The 23,074-nt window shown below is 30.9% G+C and overlaps 1 protein-coding gene across 11 annotated transcripts in view; it reads right to left on the bottom strand.

The window, feature by feature from the left end:
- Positions 1-23,074, bottom strand: part of LOC119635146 (mushroom body large-type Kenyon cell-specific protein 1) — a 125,515-nt gene that overhangs the window by 23,295 nt on the left and 79,146 nt on the right. The window contains exon 1 of one of the 11 annotated variants that reach the window (XM_038029753.1): positions 20,289-20,651. The exons of the other annotated variants lie outside the window; for them this stretch is intronic. Within the exon in view, the coding sequence (XP_037885681.1) occupies positions 20,289-20,307 (19 nt within the window). The 5' untranslated portion in view covers positions 20,308-20,651. Of the gene's footprint in view, positions 1-20,288; positions 20,652-23,074 lie in introns of those variants that run through there. 11 annotated transcript variants of the gene reach the window in all.

Genomic DNA, 23,074 nt, shown 5'->3' with positions numbered 1-23,074 from the left:
CGTAGTAGAGTGAACGAAAACAAATAAATTCTAAATGAGTTGCTAGTAAAACGAGGTTGCCAACACACCTGCAGCATGTCGGGCCACCTTAAGACCCATTGCTTCTTTCCTGTCTATGTTTACAGGCCGCGCGCATTGCACACACATAGCTCTGAACATATAATAATGGTAAGCAACAACACTTCCCTTGAAATGAGTCTCACAAAGAATCGCTCATATGAGTCGCAGTCGTCGTCTAGGTGCAAATCAAATGGATTTTAGGTCGTTGGCTGTCGATATGACGGTTGCGGCTGATGTAACGTAAACACACTTACTTACGAAACATAGTCGGATACAGTTTTTGGGCTCGCATTGCGTGCGTGCATGCGTGCACGTTTTGGTTAGTGCAACGTAAGGCTTTTTTTTTCTTTTTTTTTTTTTTTTGCACTCCATCCACACCGTCATTTTTGTTGTTGGCATTTTTGTGTGGAGGTAAAGGCTTAAGAAAATATGGTACTACATGGTTTGTATAATATATGTGTGCGTTGCTCATTAAAACAGCCCATGAAGCGGGTCACATGGAATAAAATGAAAATTTCACAAAAGAGATGTTGATTTATTTTAACGCAGTGAGTGTGTGTGTGCGTGTGCGAGTGCGTTTATGTATGCGTGCGTGCATGTTTGTATGTGTTTGTCTGCGAAAAGGAAAATTGCATTTTGCAAAACATTTCATCAAAAAAGAAAAGCAAAAAAAAAAAAAAAAAAAATGCTGCAAGTTTTTTTTTTATGTCTTAACACCGACAATTTTAAAAGCAAAACGCAACGAAAAGTTAGAATAGAATACCGAAAATAATGTAAGTAACAAAGACGCAAACGGAATTTGATGGAAAAAAGAATAAAAAAAAATGAATAAAAACAAAATTAAGAGGAAAACAACCCAAACAAAACGTTTGTTAAGTAAACGCAAAAAATATATACAAAGTTCTGAGCTGAGTTCACGTGTTCTACAGCGGACGTTAACGACAAACGAAACTGCAGCTACATTTCTACTCTCTATATGTAAACATATATCAACGTGTGCATATGTTGATTCCCCTTTCCTCTATGTTTCGGTCCCCCGGCTCAAGCAAGCAAGCAAGCAAACAAATGCATATTTTATATCGAGCCCGTTTTGTAATGGGCCATGCTGTATAGTTGTTGTAAGCACGTGTGTGTGTAGGATGTGTGCGCCACAAAAAGGTTAATGTCCTCGAGAGACTTTTGAAACTCAAACTTTTGCACAAAAAAATAAAAAAATTTTTTTTTTTTTTTTTTTTTTTTTTGCGTTTAAAAACGCATAAAATGCAAACGCATTTTATGCCTGAAAAATAGGGTTGATGCGACAAGCACTTATACATACATAAACACAAATTATATGCATACAACAAGCATGTTTGTAGATATGATGAACACACGTGTATACTTATACACATCTGTTTATATGCACACACATGTACACGCTTACACGCATACACGCATACACGCTTAAAACGCTCCTATATTCATATGTTCTCATACGTTCACACAGATGAATATGAGCTTCATATTCAACTTGTTGTTTACATGTATGTTCTTGCAGTTTTATTATCTCTTTACAAATATACGCAAGTGCATATATACTTATAGGCGAACGAAAGTTGTGTACACATTACTGCCTATTCAGCCCACTGTCACTCCTTGCCCGTCTGTCTCTTTACTCACTGAGTGCTTTCAGACAAAGACAAATACAAATACGCATGCAATTGCAGCGTAAAATTGCGTATCATGAAAAATGTGAAATAAAAAATAAATTAAACACAGCAAGAAAGTCAAAATATAGCTCAGTCTACCTTATGGCAACCTCGAACCATTACCCTTGCAGTTTCCTTTTTGTTTTCATGTTTCGTTTTTGTTAAGCTTATGTATGTACATATATATACATATATATATATATATACGTATACATACGTACGGCCATGTATGTATGTATAAAGCATAGTTTATGAGCGCCTGAATGTATGCTAAATAGAATTTTCTATGAAAAAAAGTTGACGTTTTTGTTGTTCCTGTTCTTGTTATTGTTGTTGCTGTTGCTGTTGCTGTTGCTGTTTTTGTTGTTATTTTGTCTATGAAATCTAGCCCACACGGTAAGAAACGTAACGTCTCTATTTGTTTGTTTATGCACGTGTTTGTGTACACATACTTGCTTATAGGCACATAAACATACACATTCAATTCGTGTCCCACTAGCATAACCGTCAATATTACTTTAGTTAACCCCAATGCTATACGCACTTATTCTCTATATGTCTGAGTATGAGTACATATTTATATTCCTATCTATATCTGTTCATATGTTCGGGTGAATGTGTGATGTCGGTGCATGTGTTTAACATTTTATAGACACCTTTTATTGCGAAAAAAAAAAAAAAGTTTGGCCGTTAACATTATATATATGTTTGGTTAGTTTTGTTAAGTTTGTGGTGCGTGGCAACATGTTTTCTTCTTCTTCTTCTTCTTCTTATTTTTCTTCTTCTTCTGTGTTTTGTTTTTTTTTGTTTTTTTTTGCAATTTTTCTATGTTAGTTATTTGTTTGTTAGTTACTGTAATACATATGTTATTAATACTATAAAGTTGTGTTGTGATAGTGTGCTGCAGTTATTGTTGTTGCTGGTTATTGTTGTTACATTACTGAAAAGCATGTAAAAGTAAACAAGAAAACTTTCCAAGAGTGTTAAATAGATTGCAACTGTACGCGTACGATATTTCTATAAATTGGCAAATTTTTTAATCATTAGAAAATATTTGCTTTAATTCAAATCAATACGCAGTTAATGCCCTACATTCTTTCTCTCTATTGTTTCATTTTATTTGCTAATAAAGATATATTTCATTTATTTACTGCTTTCGACTATGTTATCAAGGATATAAAAAACTTTTGCTTTTTTTTTTTCTTTTTAAATTAATTAATCACTTCTGGAGACGATATCGGGAGAAGACATGTTTATACAAAAACTTTTATTCACATCGATAATCTTCCTTAAAATGGCAAAATTTGTCTATTTATTTTTTAAGTTGTTTTTTTTAAATTTCATATGGAAAAATTATTAGTTATGGAGGAGAGAATATGATATGATATTTGACATTAGCGCTTCATATACAAATCTCACTAAAGTGCTTTCTATGAGATGCATTATAACCGACATCCACCCAGGAGATGCGGTTGCAAATTTCGTCCGTCATGCTTCATTGTTCTTTACAGTTAATAAAACTTGGAATTTTTTGACCGACATACATTTCTCATTAGGAAATAAATTTACTTTTTGTTTTACTTTTAATTTACTTTTGTCGCCCCGAAGTATATTTCGCTACTTTTTTTCGCCTGCTGATCTGCATCAAATTAACTTTCCTGAGGAAAGGACCACTACAAGCCGCTCTTCCTGAAGTTTTTTTCATTGCCTAATGTCTTCGAATACCTTTGTTGCGAATTTAAAGCATTCGTGACCAAGTTTCTCGACCGATCTATCGATGCGATAATAAATTTGCCCGTTTTCCTCTGATTTCGGATATGGTGGACTAGCCGTTCTCCTTTTTCACTATATTGATATGTTCGACCCATCGCACACATATTTAAAGAGAATGCATCTATTTCACGGTCATGGTGAAAAAGCTAGTAACGCAAAATAGAAGCTCGCAACTTTTTACTACGAAAATTAGCTTACGTGGGATTCCCGGAATTATTTTTGACTACACATTGCGGCATGTAAAAATGTGCTCGGCTTTGTGGAAGCTAACCATTATAATTTCTATGATATAGAACTGAACTGAGAATATATCTCTCGCATTTATTTTTCTGTCCATCTGCGTATATATATAAATTCTTTAAAATCGACTTATCTTCTTGTTGTTGTTAAAAAAACATTTATTCAGGCATTCACAACTGTGGCGTTCTCCTTAGTCTTAAAATATTCCCGAAGGAAAAAGTCCGACGTGTCAGTACTACAAAATTTTGACTTTATTATCATAATTTCTTCCGACCAAAGTATACAAATTCTAGGATTAAAGTACGATGAGCATTAGCAACTGAGATTGTCGTTGTTCTCGTTTTCACGAGAATAAGTCTAGTTACTTACTAACTACATTAAATATTTCATTGAAATCATATTCTTCAGTTACTTTCAAGATGTTCATTCATATGAGTTCATTCATACGATCATAAGACGTTTGGAATCAGTTAATGATAACAAATTTAAATTCCAAAAGCGATTTCCGTTTGAGGGAAGTGTCCCAAAGATTTCAAGTACAATAGGCATTGGTAGGCATTGAAAGCGTCTTTTCATCAGTTGATCATAATTCATTGTCCTTTCTTACTCTTAATTAAACCCAATTTATCGAATAAAAATTTGATACATATTTCTTACAAAGTAAATTTTTTTGCAAAGCATCAAAAGTTATGTTTATAAGTTATTGGATATATTTATGTTGGGTTTTTTTGATTGTTTTCACCAAATTTGCAGTGCATTCAAATTATTTCATATAAAATCTTATTCAGGTGCGCTAAGTTCACAAAAATAAGAAATGGATCGCGCCTGCTCCTTCAGGCTTGCCAAGAAAAAGCCATTTAAACGAATACAATGGAATCGTCGTTCGTAAGCTCGTTGGTCATCATTATGATGAGAAAAGAATATTTAGACTTTTTAAAAAAAATTCCTCTCTTGTTTTTTTATAATTTGTGACTTTGCTGTATCAATAAAATATAGAAGTATAATTGCATGCAGTTTGACTTAATCTGACATGCGGTTCTATGAATAAGAATATCTCCACGTCTAACTCTCGGCGTATTCAACTTGCAACTAATCTCAACTATATTTTGCTTTCGCTACACTAGAGTCTCGAATTTGCCTATATCGCCATAGTCGGTTTGTACTTATATTGGGGAGATAAACTATGCTTTGATGGGTAGCATAGATGTACCGAAACTCTCACCTCCCAGTGGTGATCCCCGGGCAACGGCTTCGGCCGGCTAAGAAGAGTTTAAGGTTTTGGGCTGCTAACTCGGCGACGAGTTTCTAAGAGATGGTGAAGGGGTTGGCTAGAAGATGAGCTCTTCACTCAATAGCTGGTTACTACCGAGGAAATATATGAATGAATGGTTTTTAAGTCGCTTTGTACTTATATACTAAATTAGTTTTGAAAAGCAACATCTCAATTTGTTTGGCTCGTTGAGAAATATCATTTTCATATAGATTCATCAGATGTCCACAAAAGTATCCTTATGTCCCCTGGACGGAGCGAGCTTCCAAATCTAACCATATCTTCATCTTAATTGATTTACTTAACAGTGGTCTGTTGGAAGCATTAGCAAGTAACTTTAGGTATCCTTTAAGTCCAAACTTTATAAATTTATTTACGACAGTGAATAAATAAATAAATAAATAAATAAATCGAAACGCGAGTATAGAACCTTTTAATGCGCTTTCTTTTGTCATTGTCTTGGCCAATAATGTAAATGAGTACGAAATAGTAAATTTAAAATTGAAAAATCGCAATACAATTTGAATTTGAGATCTGTTGAGCACTTTAAAACCTACCACTCAATAATGTCCCCTATAGAAAACGAACGCACTCACACATATAGGAAATGATACAATAACCAAATGATAAGTTTATGTAATACGCTTACGTTCATTGTGTATCTTCTGCAAAATTATGTATACCTTTAAATATGTACATGCATGCATATACGCATGTTAATAACAACAACAATAACAACAAAAATAACAAGAAAAAAATAATACGTAGTACATTTGTGACACTGCTAAAAAACAGTCAAACACCGTTAAGTAGGTGCAGTTAGGTAAAAAAAAAAAAAAAAAAAAATTCTTTTTTTGCAAACATTTGCATGAATACTATATAGAGCGTGTTTGTAACAAGCTTAAATAAATATACATCTATACATATGTATAAATATGTTTACGCGTATGTATATACATAAAAACGTTCATAAACATATATAATATATATTCTGTTTATGTATATAATATGTGACTTTATGTTAATGTGCGTTTTAAACAATTCGTACGTTGCGTTTTTTTCGCAGTTTTTGGTATGAATGCAACATTTTTAAAAAAATTTTTGTTTGGTTTGTCTATGTATATATATATATATAGGGAACGTTATATACAAATTGTATATATATTTTTCTATATACATAAATACGTATTTACATATAATGACAGGTTATATAGAAAAGTTTTGTTTTTCTAGATGTATGTATGCGTGCGTTCTTTTTTCTTTTATTTGTTCACATTTGTTCGTTTATATGCAAAGATACATATACAAACTCACACACCTGTGTTTGTATGAAATCTGCGTTTGTTTTGGTTATACATTTATATGTGTACATATGTGCGCATATATATATATATATATATATATTTATATATTATTATTGTTTTCGTTGGCGGAGTTTTTCATTTTTCGTGTATATTTTTTCAACATTTAATTTTTTCCTTTTTTTTGTGTTTTTTGTATTTCAGTTTTTCAGTTAAACAAAATGTCATGTCAGCACAACGAAGGATAAATGAAAGGACAATGTTGTTCAGTACAATGACGTTAATGGCAATGTTTGTAAGTTTATTTATATATGCGTATATATGGGTGTGTAATCTGTATATTTGTTTCTGTGGTTGTGTGTTTGAGCTTATATTTATATGCATACATATATATATATATATATATATATATGCATGTTTATGTACAACATTTTAAATTTAAGTGCAGACATTTGACGTTTAAATGAGATATTTGTTGCTAGCTGTGCGGTGTATATAAATGTGTGCGTCACCGCACTTTTTTAAAAGATCCACACATTTAAACAAGAGCGATACCAAATTTAATGGCAACTCAAAACATTTTTTAATTTCAATATCGGCATAAAATCAATTCATTCTGCGCTCAACAAAAATGCAAAAAAAAAAAAAAAAAAAAGAAGTGAATTCACTCGATTAAAGCGATTGAGTACCTGTGTTCATACCAAATCATCTCTATGTACGTAAATGATTATGCAGGACACATACATATACATAAATAAATACATATATATATATAGGTATATATAAATTAAGTGTTGGTAGAGGGAAGTCGGGATAGCACATACGTATGTATATAATAATATAAGTATGTGCTGGCATGTAAACAGTACATGGCTGCATTCAATCGATAATTTTGTTTTTCCTTTTTTTTTTTTTTCGTTTTTATTAATTTAATGAACTTTTTCTGTTTGTCATTCAAAATTGTTTTATATTTCACTTCTCCCCATGAAAATACTATAATAATAATAATAATAATTCTTTATTTTTATACTTTTTACATTTAATCCAGGTTAATATATAAAAAGGAATAGCATTAATATCTATTTAAAATTATTTTTAATTAAATTTCATTCAAAAAAAAAAAAAAAAAACGAAAAATTATAAAATTTATTTCAAATTTCTTTCGTTATCTAGTTTCGTTAATTTTGTTTTGATATCATATCTAAGAGTTTTTGTTTTTCTTTTTGTTTCGTTTTTTTTTTTATTTTTTTTTTTAGGATAGATTTGTTTGTGCATTTCTCTGACCAATCATAAAACTACAAAAATTGCCTACATTTTGAAATGTTAGAACGAGATGGCATTACTTAAATATTTGGCAACAACAATGCACTTTTGAAGACTCACCCTTAGATATAAGTAGAGTAAGTATATGCACAGGCATTGAAACTCAAACCGGTATAAATTTACATATGCATATATAAGTGGATGCACACCCACACTTGCCAGCTTGGCTGTGTGTGTGTCAGAATTCTAGGAAATTTTGCTAGAAAACTACAACAACTGCCGTTACATTGAAACTATGATGATGAATACAATGTCGAAATAGTGCAGATAGATGCGTGTGTGCACTTTTTTTTTTGGGGCTGTATATGCACGCTTCAATGCTTCTCACGCACACGCATAGAAAACTGAATATGATTTGTTGCACTTTGAAGTTAGATTGAAATAGAATGCCAAGACTACATATTAAGTTAGTTCTATGGCAAGAGATTGGTCAGATTGGAAATAGTTGGAGCTTAGAAGATGCAACGCTGCAACAATGCATCTTATGCTTAGTTAGAACATTATGAATATTTATACGTAAGAATCGATTTTTCGGTTTTGAGAAACAAGGAAATGCTCTTCATACCGACACATACACACACACACACACACACACACACACACACACACACACAAAAATGATCCAAATAAATTTAATAAGCGGAGCATACGACTGAACATTTTATTTCGAATTGATATTTCCATGATTTCCATGATTAAGATCATGCGAGAGATCAAGTCTATTACTGATTACGTAAATTAAGTAAATTTGTTAAAATTTTTTCACAGAATTTTCAATAATTGTTTGCATAACGAATAAGTTTGGCATTTTTAAGTATGTATCTTAAACGGATGTTCAATATCTATTGCTTACTAACTTTTAACGCTAACTTCTTTTCATCTCTCTCTCTACCCGTAAATGCATTTATCTCCATCTGTATTTCGAAATATTTTAATATACTTTCACTAACGAATTAATTAATCTGTCTTTGAATAGTACACTTTACCTATATCTGTTATACAATTTCCCATCAATCTGTGCTAGGCCCTTACAGTGTTTTTATTAGCTTTGTATAGAAAAATTTTCCTTTTTTTGCGCAGTCGCTTTAACTTGGTTGTGGAATTGAATCTAAAGGATTTCATAAATTTTATGTTTCAGGTCTCGATTGTTAAAATTTTACAAACTAGAACTGTGGATTGGTGTAACCCATTCCGAGATTGCATACATTTTAAAGCAGTGTCGATTGTCATATGAAAGATAAATTAAACATTTCCTCTTCTTTTTTCAATGCCAAGATAGATCTAAGATCATCAATGTTAAGTGATCAAGATAGATTTTTATTGAAATTGGCAAAGTTTTACAAAGAAATTGCAATATATATCAATCTTCTCTTTGAATTCGTAGGAGCGATCAAGATTTACTTGGATATGTAGAAAAATTTCATTTCTTCCTCACTAAGGTTTGGCATGACAGACAATTAGTGACAATACTAAAGTTTTAATTTGAGACGAATATGGAATAATTATTAATGCTGAAGGAGAAGGATTTACCGCCACCTGAAGGCAGTTTGTAATATATTCAGGGCAATGTGGTTTTAAAATGAAGCAATTGTCAATTATTGCGCATAGTTTGTTATAAGCTTTTTTTTTCTTGTGCATTCCATCGAAAGCGAACTTGTTATGGCTTACGTGTTCGTTTCTTTCCTCAAGCGGGTAGATCGAATATTGTTTCTGCTTACAATCTCATAAAAATTAAATTAAATAAATATATTGATTATAGGCTTCCTTATAAAAGTTGTTCACATTTATATTTTGCTCATGAAATACATGAGTTGCTAGAATTTGCTTTTCAAAAAATTTGGAAAAACAATCGAACGAGTAGTACGAGTAGGTCTTTTTAAGGCATAATTTCTATAGTGTTATTGTCATATTTCATGAAGTAAGTGGCAATACTTCAACTTTCAATTGAGTTAAACTATCGTAAAAAATTGAATCGCGTTGGCCTTAATGGTGAAGCAATTTGGTGCTCTTTCTTCCTACTATGATACTAAGTCAACTTAAATAATTCTTCTTCGCATACTGAGCTAAACTTTATTTCACAGATTGCTTAACCTGTTCAACTCATATTATTTGGTGAGAAAGCGCTGGTGGTTTATTAAGCGCATTAAATGATTTTCGAAAAAATTTCAATAATGTTTATAAATGCCAGATGAAAACTGAATCTCAAAAACTTTCTTTAAATTTTATCTTAACACGAGTTAATGGAAATGAGTTTTATTTAATTTTCTTTTTTTTTGTTTTTTTTCTTTGAAAACTTCTTTATAGATCTTTTATTCGGCATTTCATATTTATTAGTCATATTTTAGATATGTAATGACAAACAGCACTTAAAGATACATTAAAATATTTAAAAGGTAGCTAAACTGACAAAAAGCTGAACAACTTCAGTAGTCGATATCACAACAACGGTGTATTATTTTTTGTCTGGTAAATGCTATTAACGAAAATGGATTAAAAAAAATTAAGCGAAAAGAAAAAAAAAAAAACAAACGTAATAAAAATTCGATATGAACACTTGTGCAGATGCACCATCATACGTTCAATGTAAAGTATAGCGAATGTAAACTTGACCGAACTTCTATATGTGCACGCAGTAGGAATAGAATGTTGGATAGAAGTTGAGGGTTTAGAAAAATGAATTTAGCCACTTGTTGCTTCTTTAGTTAGTTAGCGAAAAAAAACAAAAAACATCTGCTTTTGCATCTGGTTTAGGAAGTTGGGAAGGAAGGCATCGAATTGCTACTAACCAGTAATTTACAGTTGCATTAAGCCAAAAAAACAACAACGAGAGAAAAGAGAAGCAAAACCGGATGCTAAAAACTTTAAAGTAAATTTGCGATGGGGTTGGTAAAGCGATGAAGCGAACGGGCAGAACGGGAGGCATTGCCATCATGATTATCACGATTTGGTTAAACTATTGTTATTGTTGCATAATAAATATAAAGTTCTTTTCCTTTTATTTGATGCACACGTAGCAATATGCAAAAATAAATTAATGTTTATATGCTCTTGTCTCCCCCTTCTTTTTATTGTTGTTGTTCTTGTCGTTGCTACTTTCCTATTGTGGCATTAAATTTTATATTCCAAACATTTAGCATCGTTTGATAAATACTTGCCATCAGCACTTGCTGCAGCATAAGCATATACTTGCTTACACATACACAAGCACACACACACACACACATATATATATAGAGAGGCACTGCTATAACATAAACGCAACTATTGCAAAGAGCTTTATCTGCTATACACTCCCTAACCTAGCCAACCAACCAACCAAACAACTGGCATCGTCATCATCGTGTACAAATTTCATTTTATGAATGAATTCTATGTTTTTATGTACAAATATATGCATATATAGATGTGTTAGAGAATAGAATAATAGATATGTTTGTTTGTATGTATTTCTATTACAGAGATTGTGCAACAGGCGTTTGTTTTGTGTGGAATTTTGTGCACATGGCGGCATATCTATATACATATATATATATATATATATCTATATGTTGATGTGAATGTATGCACACATATATATATATATAACTCCAAAATAGAACAGCAACAACAAAAACTACAATTACCACTTGTTATATATATTATATATATATATATATATATATATATATATGTGTGTGTGTGTGTGTATATTCATGTATATATATATATATATATATATATATATATATATATATATACATCCATACAATTCTTTTAACTTATGCTTATTGGTTCGTTTGTATGTATATTGCCTCCATGCATTGGGCTGCATTGTCCGTCTACTCTAATCCACTCTCGTTTCTAAATTGAATTTCCGAATTTAATGAATGAATGAATGACTGAATGAATTGTAAATAGTTGTATTAGATTTAGTATAGTTTTAGTTGCTCGTGTTTTTTTCCTTTTTTTTTTTTTGTTTTTTTTTTTTTTTTACAGTAATGTTTTTTGTGTGCTTTGCTGCTCACATAGAGCCTTATATAATAGTTGGTTAGTGTTGAAGCTAAGCATAGTTTTTGGATTTTTGCCTGTTGCTTTATTGAAATGTGTAGATTTATTTAATGTATCTGTTGTTTTTGTGCTTCTACTTTTTGTTACTCTGTTTATGTATTAGAATTTGCATATTTAATGAATGTACATATACATATATATATATATATACATATATATATATACATTGATGTCTGTCTTTAGGTATACGCAATAAATATTGATAGTAGTAGTAGTAGTAGTAGTAGTAGAGAGTAGTATTTCTATATTTGCTTTGTAAGTTTTTGTTTTCTTTTTTTATATATTTGTGTATATATGCGCGCGTGTGTGTCTGTAGAAAGGACATTTACATTTATATGCTTATATATATCTATATATATATATATGTGTATCTATACTTGAGGATCACAAAACAATTGCTGACAATTAATGTCCGTTACATTTTGTATATATTTATAGCTTTGTTGCTATAGTTATATTTAAATTGTTCCTTTGCAAAAAATTGAAGAGAGAGACAATAGATATTTCACAGGAAATTGCATTTTCTGTGTACATTGCGTTTTAAAACATAAAAGGAGTTTTTGATTACGTTTTTAGGGCAAATGCTTTTATGCATGCACGGACATTTGATGTTAATATTATACAAGACTGCTTATGTGTGCATTAATTTCTTGTTGTCATTGTCGCTGCTATACAAACTTTTAGAGAAACAATTTTTTATTCATTTAAATCATTAAAATGATAGTATTTGAGCTATGCCACGATTTTAACATTTTCGCAAAAACAGCATAGGGAAAATAATGGCAAAATATCGCGACAGAATTAGTTAAAAGATGATCGAGCTGTTGCTTCTGCTTCTTTTGATAAACCAATGAAATAGTTGGTCGAAGTTCTGTCCAATATTTTTGTATGATGTGAGTGATTTGATAAAGTGTCACGGGCTTTTGGATAGTACCTAGAAGGATACTAAACCTTTAGTAGAGTAGGATAACATGAGAATAAAGAATTTACAGATTTTTAGCTAGAATGGACGAATGTACGAAAAGAGTATTTTTTGTTGGTCCGCGGGAGTTTTCAATATTGGTAAGAATAGGTTAAATTTACAGCTGGCAGTTGCTTAGGCCCGCTAGGAAAACGCAATTATTGATTAACATATCGAAAAGATCGAGAAAAATTTATACTAAGGCGTGATAAAGTGATTATGCTGGAAGATTATGGTAGGTTGGCGAAAGTTAGGAGACTATATGGTCTTCTCCATATTTCACTTAAGTTTGTTAATAAGTTACGGTTTTCTCGGAAAATTCAGAAATTTCATCTTCAAATTCTGGCGACAAGCCACCGAATTAGCATAGTGAACGCTCGAGCGACTTAATTTCATCTGAATTTTAATAGCAAGAATGGAATTTTAGTGCAAAGATATCTGCATCATGGTATGTGGATCAACATGGCACAGTGCTAATTTTATCTAGGAAAGGATAGTCAGATTTAATGGTTAACATCTCTTTTTGTGATTAGCGACGGCTAGCTAGCAGAAGCACATTTGATGATGTCACCTTCTTAAGAATGTATGGAGGGTAAATGGCAAGTCGAGAAGCTGCCTATTTTCATATTAGACACTGTTTTAAAACTTTCCGGTTTAAGTGTTAAAAATGAATTTTGAAAGCAATGCTAGAAGAAAGAAAATGAAAGATTAACTTGGGGATTTCCATCATATATCATTTTTTGTATCTAAAAAGCAAAGAACCAAAGACAAATTTCTATGTGACGTTTGAAATTGAATATAAAACCTAAGCAGATACTTAAGGTTTGTTTCCAAAGACATTCACTAAAAGAAGTTCATCAATAAAGACATCAAACTGTAATGTTCTATAAGATCAAATGGTATCACACTGCATGAGTGATTAGAGAAATATTGATTGTCTGTTATTTTAAGCTAACTAAAGAATTCATGATACATTCAAAGGAAAGGCGCAAAGGACGATACTTTTTGTTGTAACCAATGAGTAGGATGGCATTGAGTTTCCATCTTTTGTAGCGAGTTTTATTTTTACCAAAATTTCTAGTGAGACTTTCCCACTCCCATTCTCAACGACGTAACACATATACGAACTTTTTATTTTATATTATTTTTCAACAAATTTTGTATAATTAAGCACGAATCTGCTTGCACCGGAAATTCTGTGCCCACGTAACATCTCTTCGGTGTTGCATAGGCGATGAAGAAGGCTCTTCATAATATTGCGATGGGTTTGAATTTCCAATATTGTTGATCATATTGCATTCATTCTCTCTTTGTTTTATGTGAGTTATGAAAAAGCCATTTATTAACAATAATTTGTATAAATATTTTATGAACAGTTTTTCCTACTAGTCTTTTATAATATTACCATATCACAGAACAATTAGTTGCCCACATAAGAGATCGACTTCTTTTATATCAATACGAACAATTAGTCATATAGCTGTCATAGTTGCTTAAACTTTTATAAAATGGTATTTAAATAACACAAACAAACCACTGTGACCACCAGTAAGTAAAATATTTAAATTCACAAATGTGCTTAAGTACGGGGGTCTCTATAGTAAAATCTATTTTAAATGTGAAAAATCATACTAAGCCAATTTAGTTTTGCACACATTTAGAATGATGATGATTAGAGCATTTAACCAATTATGGTTTTACAAAGTGCACACTTAACTCATGCACTTACTTACTTACTTACTCACATTACCATGCCATTCTAACATACACGTAATAATGGTCACAAATTTTGGGTAAACTAGTTCTAACAACATGTATGCATGCAGCAGATGCACATACACAAAAATATATATAAATGCAAAAAAAAAAGCGTAAGCAAACTGCAAAGAATTTTCAAATGAGTGGGAATTGTTGGCAAACAACAACATAACATGTTTTTATACTGACTTCGGTAAAGATGATGATGTTGTTGGTGGTGGTGGCGGTGCTAATGATGACTCTTGGCCATGAATATAAACTACCATATAACGATATAACAAGAACAAGAACGAGTGTCGGTGAAGTCATTGTGCAACAAGTGCTCAAGAACACACAACAAACGAGCAGAGACGGTAAATTTACTTAATGCAGGAGAGGGTATCAAAAAAAAAAAAAAAATTTATCACAAAGTCAAGTACTGGCCAAAAATGAAAAATAAGTAACAAAAAATATAAAACAAAAATTTATAGACCCAGACAACTTGAAAAGTAAATGCAACAACAAATTGAACATTCGGTAAGAGTACAAAAACTTCAGTGTAGGAGCATTATGAACAACATCATCTTTACCATCAGTAACTGTATCGTTTGCATTCATTTGTCCAGCAACAGGCACATATGTGCCTGTGTCTCTTAATATCCCTTCATGCATACATCCTCTGGGTAAAAAACTGCACTTGTCGTCCCGTCGACATGAAAAACATGCATGCAGTCATTGTAGAATTAAGCCATAATGGGATAACAAGCAAATCGTGATTCCACTCAGATCGCCTTAATCTCTTTAATTTTTTTTTTTTTTTTTTTGCTTTTGCATTATCATATATACATACACGTGCACAATTTTGTATCGCGCCTACAAAAAGAAATCAAGAATTGCCAAAAAACAAAAAAAAAAAAAAAAAAAAATGAACAAAAGAAAAACAACTAAAAAAAACTTCCCCATAAATTCTGTGGCAATAGTCGGCAATGCGTTAAATCGTTGTTGCATTCACCGTAAAAAGGCAAATGTCCAAAAAAAAAAAAAAAAAAAATGAAACGAAACGAAAAACGAAAAAGAAAAGCAAAACTCTCAGAACCGACAAAAAATTCTGAATTGGGCAATTGACGCCAGGATCCCGGCACATATCCAACAACACCACTGCGTTGCATTTTTTTGCATATTCCCCGAATATACAAAAATCCTTTTCCCCCCCCCAAAAAAAAACCCCATAAAACATAAAAAACCGAATTTATCGCTTGCCATCGGTGAAATGATAGCTAAATAAAATGCAACGACTCGTTCACTTAAGCATGTTGTGTGCGGCCATATATGCACAAACAGCGAAAAAAAAGTTCCAAAAAACATGAAAAAAAATATGGTGTTAAAATGCAGGATATCTCCCGAAATTGAAGTCTTATTGTGCGCTTTTAGGCATTTGTTGAGCTGTTTTATTTAAAAATCCTTCATGCGGCATTGTGCGAATACGTGCATCATTCACATACTGTTTGTATGCATATGTCTGCTTTCACTGTCTAGTGATTTTTTAACAGCTAGCGTTGGTTTTTTTTTTTTTTTTTCTTTCTTTCTTTCTTTCTTGTCTCATGGTGGAGTATACTGATGTAGAGCAAAAAAAAAAAAAAAAGCCCAAAATACGCATACGTGCGGGAAATATACGTAAACGCAAATATTAAGTAAGAAAATTACATCCACTTTAAAACGAATTTTAGATACCTCCCATCTGAAATCGCGCATTAGAAAATCATTAAGTGTTTGTTGTTTGCTTTTCCAAAGTGATATAAGCGTACTTTGAGATGCTCTAAATAAATAAATGAATTTCATATGTATAGACATGTATAATTTCCCGATACATTGAATCAATTTGGACTCTTTGCTATAGTCTTCCCATAAGTCTGTCGAAATGCTAAGAAATGAAGTAAAATTTAGAAAAGATATTCATAACATTGCAATTAATTTCTATGACGCAAGATCTGATCTTAGCTCTGTCGAGGAAAAGTTAGCGACATCGTCAAGTCGCTTATAAAATATATTATCTCAAGTTATCTGGCAATTTGCTTAATGAACAATGAGAACGAAAATGAAAATCAAAATTTTATATATACATATATTATAATTTGCAAGGAATATTAATTTCAATTACATAAAGCCTGAAGCCAACAGATAATGCAACAAAGAGGAGAGCAAAAAAGCCTCATATCAAAATAAATATCTTATCTAAATATTATTATTAGATAAATGCATCAAACGCCAAAAATATTGACTTTTATCTAAAGGTATCCAGAATTCGTTTTAATAAATCCAGTTTTTTTTTTAAATGTGTATATATATATTTCTACTGAAATTGTTTGCGTGTTTCGCTGCAGATATTGCAGATCAGCAACCACTTGTTCGGTTTAGGTCTGTTTAAGAGTAGGAATGTTTACAAAAACGTAACAAAAAGTAAATTAGTTATGATTTTTACAACATGATCTTTAATTTTTATTTGTTTATTTATTTTTTTTTTTTCAATAAAAAATCAGGAAATTAATTTCCAAATTAAATTTCGGCAAATGCATGTTAATCGTTTCACTTTATAATATTATTGAAGAGAGATTTTTTTTTTTTTTAAAAAGATATGTTCCTTAAATCAATATCGCCTATTTGTAGGCTTCAATTTAAATAATCAACAAATAATTAAAAAAAAAAAAAAAAAAAAAAAAATGTAAGAAACGATGCTATATGCATTAACCTATAAAAGAACGGCGGGAAGGTTTATGGCCTTCCTTGTGAAGTTAGTTATATTGCATTGCAGTTTTTCTCATACTATTTTATTACAATCTATATATCCTTTGCAAATGTCGATTAATTATTTCCCATGAAAATGAATTTGAAAGAAACAGATGTGAAAGAAGAAGAGTATAAAATATTGAAAAGTGGAAAGAGTAGAATTTAGACTTTAAGAGTTATGACAGTCCTTAAGAACTATTAGAAGAGAAAACATTTTTTTAAGAGTATATATGATCCTATACGTTTATTTCAGTGATGACCAACAAGATGTAGGGAGAGAGGAGATATGCCCGTAAGGCCCATAGTCTGGGTATTAACTACGGCCAACTACCACGACACGACGACATGTCAATCATCATCAAGCTATAAGGACTGAAACTGTTCGTGGCGACTTGATAGACACGCTTCTTAATTACTTATTAATACGGTAGCAGACATGCAGAGAACAATTTAATACAAAAATTCCATAAGCTACTTTATGGCAAGTTTACGAAGAACATTCATTGCTTAGCTGCATGCTGAAGGTTATCAAATTTTACCATAATATACTCCTTTTTAAGATGACTATAAAGCTTGAAAATAAATTAAAGGATATGTATGAAGATACTTTATTTTCTTTTTTATGAAATTATTATTCTGCTGAATTACGAATTTAAAACGTGTACAAATTTAAAAACCCTATGTTATGTGGAGCTTATTTGACACATCTATGACTTATAAATTTATTAAAATAAATAAAATAGCGTCATATTTTTAAATAAAAAAAAAAAAAAAAAAATATTGGTTTTGCTTCATATTATTTTAGAATCAAAATTATTTACGAGAATAATACCGATTAGCAATATATAAAAAATTCTTTAAAAATATGTCGATTTACATATAATTGCGGTTTTTTTTTTTGCTTGAAAACCACATCTACGCTTTTGTCGTACGATATTTTCCCTGAAAAACAAAAAATATCATAAACTGTCATTTCCAATGAAAACAACTTATAATATATAATGCATTAACGACTCGATTTGAGTTTTTTTTTTTTTTAATATTTCAGCAAAATTTATTAACAAATATAAGACCAAATTCCAAATGTTCAAAGTGAACCTTTAAATTAAAAAATATTTGTTTTTTTTTTTTTTTTTTTTTTTTTTTAGATTTTTAACTACGAAATATTCACATTTTTCACAATATACGTGAACCCAACCTAATGTTTTTGAATTCACGTTTAATGCCATATTTGGCGGCAACTCTGCTGCCGCTGTTTGTTGTTATTGCGGCAGCCGTTGCTTTACTAATAATAGCGGTGATCAATTCCGCATACGTAAGATTGGCGTTGACGGCGGTGACCGCCAAAACAATCTGAATGCATTAAATCACCAAGAGTTGATTAGAATAATAACAACAACAACAACAACAATAACAAGAATAACAAAATATCTTAAAAAATCTTGTTCGATTATTCACAGGCTTGCATTTTGAACTTGACAATTAAAAGCAACCAAGTTTGTAAGCAGACGCAAAGAGGTACGCGAGAAGGGGCGTAACTCTATATATACATATATAATATTCTAAGTACAGATATGGAGATATTTACAAAGCACAAAATTTCAAAATGATACAAACACATACGCGTACACACACACACACACACACACACACACACACATTCATAAATAAACAAAAACTAGATTATTTAAATTACATTTAATTGTAAGGTTGTTTTTCGTTTAAAAAGTTTTGTTGAGTTCTTGTTTTCATCAGTTTTTCTTTATTATTTCCTAAAACCAGTTTTTGATATATATATAAATTTTTTTTCTTTTTTTATAATCTATTTGTTGTATTTTTGTTGTTGAAACTGAATTTAAGCTTAAAAGTTGTTACACGATCATTTATTGCAATCGTTATTATTGGTGTTGTTTTTAATTACAAACCATGAGTAGAAAACTGTAGAAAACTCGGATTAGTCCGTATTTTAAATACCTATCGCTATTAGAAGTCTACGACATATAAAACCATACATTAACTTGTTGTTTCAAAAATATTAAACTTAATATTATAAAGATAGTGCCAATTAGTTTCCGATTAATATAATGACGATTAATATATAGTTTCCCATCTCCTTATAAGTTCATTATATTTTTCATTACCTATTGTTGCACTCATATACAACTCATTAATGTTTAATCAACTCTTGTGGTATTACTGAACGTATGAGTTACACGTAATTACCGAACATTTTCTATCAAGCGCGGAGGGAAGGACATTTTAAACCAATGTTTTTCACTGATCATTAGTGTGCTTCAATTGTGTAACGCAGAACATATATTTTTATTTTAAATCCATGATCGGTGATGAAATTCATTTGTGTCTAATTTTCTTTCTCTCACTTTCGTTATGAGTTTTGTGCACTTTTGTGCTAAATTAGTTCCCAGTTTCCTCTGTAATTAGGAAAAAGTTGAAATTAATTTCTGTTGATCTAACAACAAGTCCTCACTTTCTGCATATGTTATGTATATTAATATATTTTAAGCCTTAGAAGCAATGCCATAACTGCTTATTTATCTTTTCTTTCTGATTATTACTCAGTAGAATGCTAACGCCATCTACATGGAGCGTTATTGCAACAGTGTTTCTCTCATCTTCAAAACTAATTAAAATCCCAGTCTGCATGCAATGTGTGACTGACTTAATATTGAAGACTTCCCTTCCTAGAGGTTAATTAATGTTTGAATGAAAACATTGCGGGCCATAGAAAATAACGAAGGATTCCCGTCGTTTTTAGGTAAAGAAGAAAGTTAAGTGGCAAAATGTAACCAAAACGAACAACAGGAAGCAAAAGAAAAGAAAAAACCTTTTTACTCTTTTCGCACCTTCGACACAAGAAAGCGAAATGAAATTACTCTACCTGTCGACCTATATCATAGCCATTATATATTTATCTAAACCACTATCCATGCTAATAGTATAACAGCAATAGTGAAGACAGATAAATACTAATGAAAATTTCAGATTCTAAAGGTGGTGTTCGTGCTTTCAAATTTCGACTGCGGTACAACTTACTCTCGTCGCAGTTATTGATAGCGCTCAGTCGATAAACGTACAAGTCTTACCGATTGGGTACACATCCATTGGGCTGCGGCCAACACCTCCCTATATTTTTCTTGCTCTTCACTTCTTCCTGATCGTCACCGGGAACATGCACTGAATGATTGTTCATATTAAATAAAAAAAAAAAGAAAAAGAAAGATGAACGAAGTTTACAGTGGAATGGATAAAACCGATAGACTACCTACCTAAGCTCTCAAAGCTTTTTTCTAAATGTATTGAAAATTTTCGTGGAATTTTCGGGGAATACATGAAAGTGGTGGACATTCTTCTAACTTTCGACGCAAGTAGACAAAAGCAGTCTATGAAGTTAATGCGATGGATTCTCTTGCTTAGATAGGGTCGTTGCAAACCAAAACAAACAAATACTGGCAAATATAGTCAAATCAAACACATTATTACACACATATTAAGTTGGCTAATTAATGCCGTTCACATAATAAATTAAATCGAGTTAGTGTGATTTAATAATTTAAGACGTGTTAGGTTTAGACAATAACAGTAACGACAACAGTAAATGCACATATTAAACTTCCTCGTTATATTACAATTGACCTTTAAATTTTTATTTATCTATTAATTTTTATTTAATTTTTTTTTTTTTATTTTTTATTTTTGTATTATAATATAAGTTGATAAATAATTTTATTTAAATTACTAACCGGTTTATGTGCATGTATGTATATGCAGGTACTGCAAATGTAGGCATAAGTGTGCACACAATATTAGAAAATATTTGTTTATGCTTACACATATATACACATGTACGCGGATAGATGCCTGCATGTTTATGAAACCAATATATTATTTTATTAAATCTTTTCATTAAGACGGTTACTCCGTTTAACAAAAAAATAGAAAAAACAAAAAAAATAAAAAAACAAGTAAGTTAATAATCACCACTTTTAGACAAGTCGCTGTTTGATAAATTGCAAATAGAGTTTAAATGTTTATTTATTTCTAACGTTATGCTGGAATATTTTCCAAAGAATTACGCGAAAAAGTAGATAACTGCGTAGATATAAATTATCATAGCAATGGAGTAATTTGAAAATAATTTAACTTTTAATATATGCATGTATTTGCTTACAGAATATACAGTCGCGAGGATAATGAATGTTAAGTGCTATTAGTACGCCCAATATTTTTTAAATTACCCCATATCATAAAATAGAAATCGATGATCTGCATGCTTTGTGTTTCATGACAGCTGGTCTGCTGCTGGTTTTCCTCTCTATATTATATGATATTGCCTTAGCCTAGCATGATATCTAATTAAAACCCACACACATATATGTGTGTGTAGAGCATAAGTGGATATTGATTCGTAATTGTTTGTCAGCCGTCACACTAATGTTTAGCCCGTTATGATCCCGGTTGAGTTACGCTTTAAATGTATTTATTTGAATTATTTTAACGATGTCGTTTCTCTTCAAAATCGCACCTACGATAGCTTTTCGTTTTTATGTTACAATTACTTTCGTTGTTCATTTTTCTTACGAAAAGTAAACCTTTAGGTGACAAAAAGGATCTAATAATTTAATAATTTATGGTCATTCTAGATACCACTCTGTATAGAGAGAGTTTTGATAAGAAGTAAGCGGCAGAGAGTTATATATATATTTTTTAATGTTTTGTAACGAAAATTGATTCATAATAGAAATTTGATATAAAAATTAATTACACAATATTTGGATCACATAGATCTACTTTTTGATCTTACTTCATATAGAATTCGCGAGAAAAGAAAGCTCTTCCTATGGAGACCATTTATAAGAGTTAATATTTTATCCGCAAAGTAACGAAAAAAATGTTTTAGACAAAGTTTTCTAACCCGATTCGATTGTGATGTTTTGGCTTTCGTTTTCTATTATAGATGCTGATCAATTTCAATTGAATATGTTTGGTTTCATGCTACCGAAGAGATAAGAGAGAGAAAGAGAGAAAAAAAACCGTTCTTCTATGCGTATGAGTGCTGTGCAAATTATTATCGCATCGATAACATTTTGTAAGCAGTGTAAAGAGAAATAAAAATCCTTAGACCATCTTTGCGTAGTAAGTGGCTTGTTGAGAAAGTGGCCTGAGTAAAGGAAATATGAAAAGTCGGGACAGACATTAATTTGAATAATGAAAGCAATATCCATGATAGGTGTAATATGAAGTATTTTTCTTTGCTGGCAATTATTACTATACTTTATATATATATTTATATTGTTTTATAATCTTTCAATGCGATTAATAGGCCAATTACTTATTAATCGTTCGCTTGCATGATGATGATGATGATGATGATGGGTTGATGGGTCATAACCCAATTTATTAACTTTGCTTCTTTAAGCATGAGTTTATTTATTTGCACACAAATATGTTATAGCTATGTATAAACGTGTACAATTGTTTATGAATAAATAATAATGCATAAATAATTCCACACCCTAAATGTAATTAATATGCGTATAAAATTTCGAAAAACAAAACAAAAAATTATTAAATAGTTATACGGAAAAGAACGCAAAAAAAAAAAAAATTATTGCATTTTGTTATGAAAATAACATCCAATGATATTTGAGCAAGTGCGCATATAAAATGGAATTTACCAATTGTAAAAAGGTTTTCAAAAACAAAAAAAGCAACAAAATACAAATATAAATTTTTTTTTTTTTACTTGCTGCTTTTGTTACAGTTAGTAGCAGTAGTAGTATTGGTCGTAAGTATAAAACATATATGTGTGTATACATATGTCTATCAACGTGCACACACACACACACACATATATATATATATATATATA

The sequence above is a fragment of the Glossina fuscipes genome, unplaced genomic scaffold (genome assembly GCF_014805625.2).
Source record: "Glossina fuscipes isolate IAEA_lab_2018 unplaced genomic scaffold, Yale_Gfus_2 3, whole genome shotgun sequence".
NCBI classification, from domain to species: domain Eukaryota; kingdom Metazoa; phylum Arthropoda; class Insecta; order Diptera; family Glossinidae; genus Glossina; species Glossina fuscipes.
Note: the sequence above shows the minus strand (reverse complement) of the source record. Positions and strands in the feature narration are given on the sequence as shown.